The sequence below is a fragment of the Pterocles gutturalis genome, unplaced genomic scaffold (assembly GCF_000699245.1).
Source record: "Pterocles gutturalis isolate BGI_N339 unplaced genomic scaffold, ASM69924v1 scaffold26705, whole genome shotgun sequence".
Taxonomy (NCBI): domain Eukaryota; kingdom Metazoa; phylum Chordata; class Aves; order Pterocliformes; family Pteroclidae; genus Pterocles; species Pterocles gutturalis.
In genome coordinates, this window is record NW_010139050.1 from 28,007 (window position 1) to 28,763 (window position 757).

At 55.2% G+C, this 757-nt stretch overlaps 1 protein-coding gene across 1 annotated transcript in view; it reads right to left on the minus strand.

Moving 5' to 3' along the window:
* Positions 1-501, minus strand: part of LOC104468943 (interferon-induced very large GTPase 1-like) — a 7,345-nt gene extending 6,844 nt beyond the window's left edge. Inside the window, 1 exon segment of the mRNA XM_010083239.1 lies at positions 1-501. This exon segment is cut by the window's left edge and continues 796 nt beyond it. Coding sequence (XP_010081541.1) covers positions 1-501 — 501 coding nt within the window.
* Positions 502-757: the final 256 nt, after the last annotated feature.

Below are 757 nucleotides of genomic sequence, written 5' to 3' on the forward strand. Positions count from 1 at the left end.
CCCCTGCCGCTCCAGCTGCTTCTGGATGCTGTCCAGCACGCCCACCACGGACTGCTCCGGTGGTGCCCAGTACTCCCTGGGAATCTCCATGGCTTGCCACAGAGCCTCCTCTTTCTGCCGCATCGCATCCCTGCTGTGGCTGCGGCTGTTGTGCATTTCTTTCAGCTCCTTCAGGATCAGCTTGGCTGCTTCTTGTCTCTGCTTGGTCACCTCCAAGCGCTTCTTCTGCAGCTCCTCAAAGGTTGCTTTGTTGTCTTTTAGTTCCAGGAGTTTTTGGAGAGCATTTTTTTCCCAGGGGTACCGTACTTTGCACTCCAGCTTCAGGTAGTCTTCATACTGCAGATGTTTCAGCGCTTCTCTGGACTTGACTCCCAGGATCTCCGACAGTTTGGGGAGCCAGTATTCATCATCCAGCCCTTCCTTCTCACACGCTTCTGACAGCAGTTTTTTAGCAAGATGTGCCTCTCGATCATCCACTAGTGTGCCCTCCTGGGAACCCATGGCTGTGGAAGAGGAAAACAGACTTTCTTTAAGGTCTAAGAGGCCACAGTCTGCTATAAGAGGGCTCTCCTGCAGGTGCAGGGATTCTCCTCCCTGGCTGCTGGAGCCCAGCCGGGGACATCCCAAGATCCGGGAGTCTCTGCCCTGGGGGGGGAGATGGACTCTCTCTCTCTCTGACTTGGCCGCACAACCTGCCATGGACAAGGTGCTGCCTTCAGCAGAGCCCACCTACAGCCAACAGGATTCAAAAACAGAG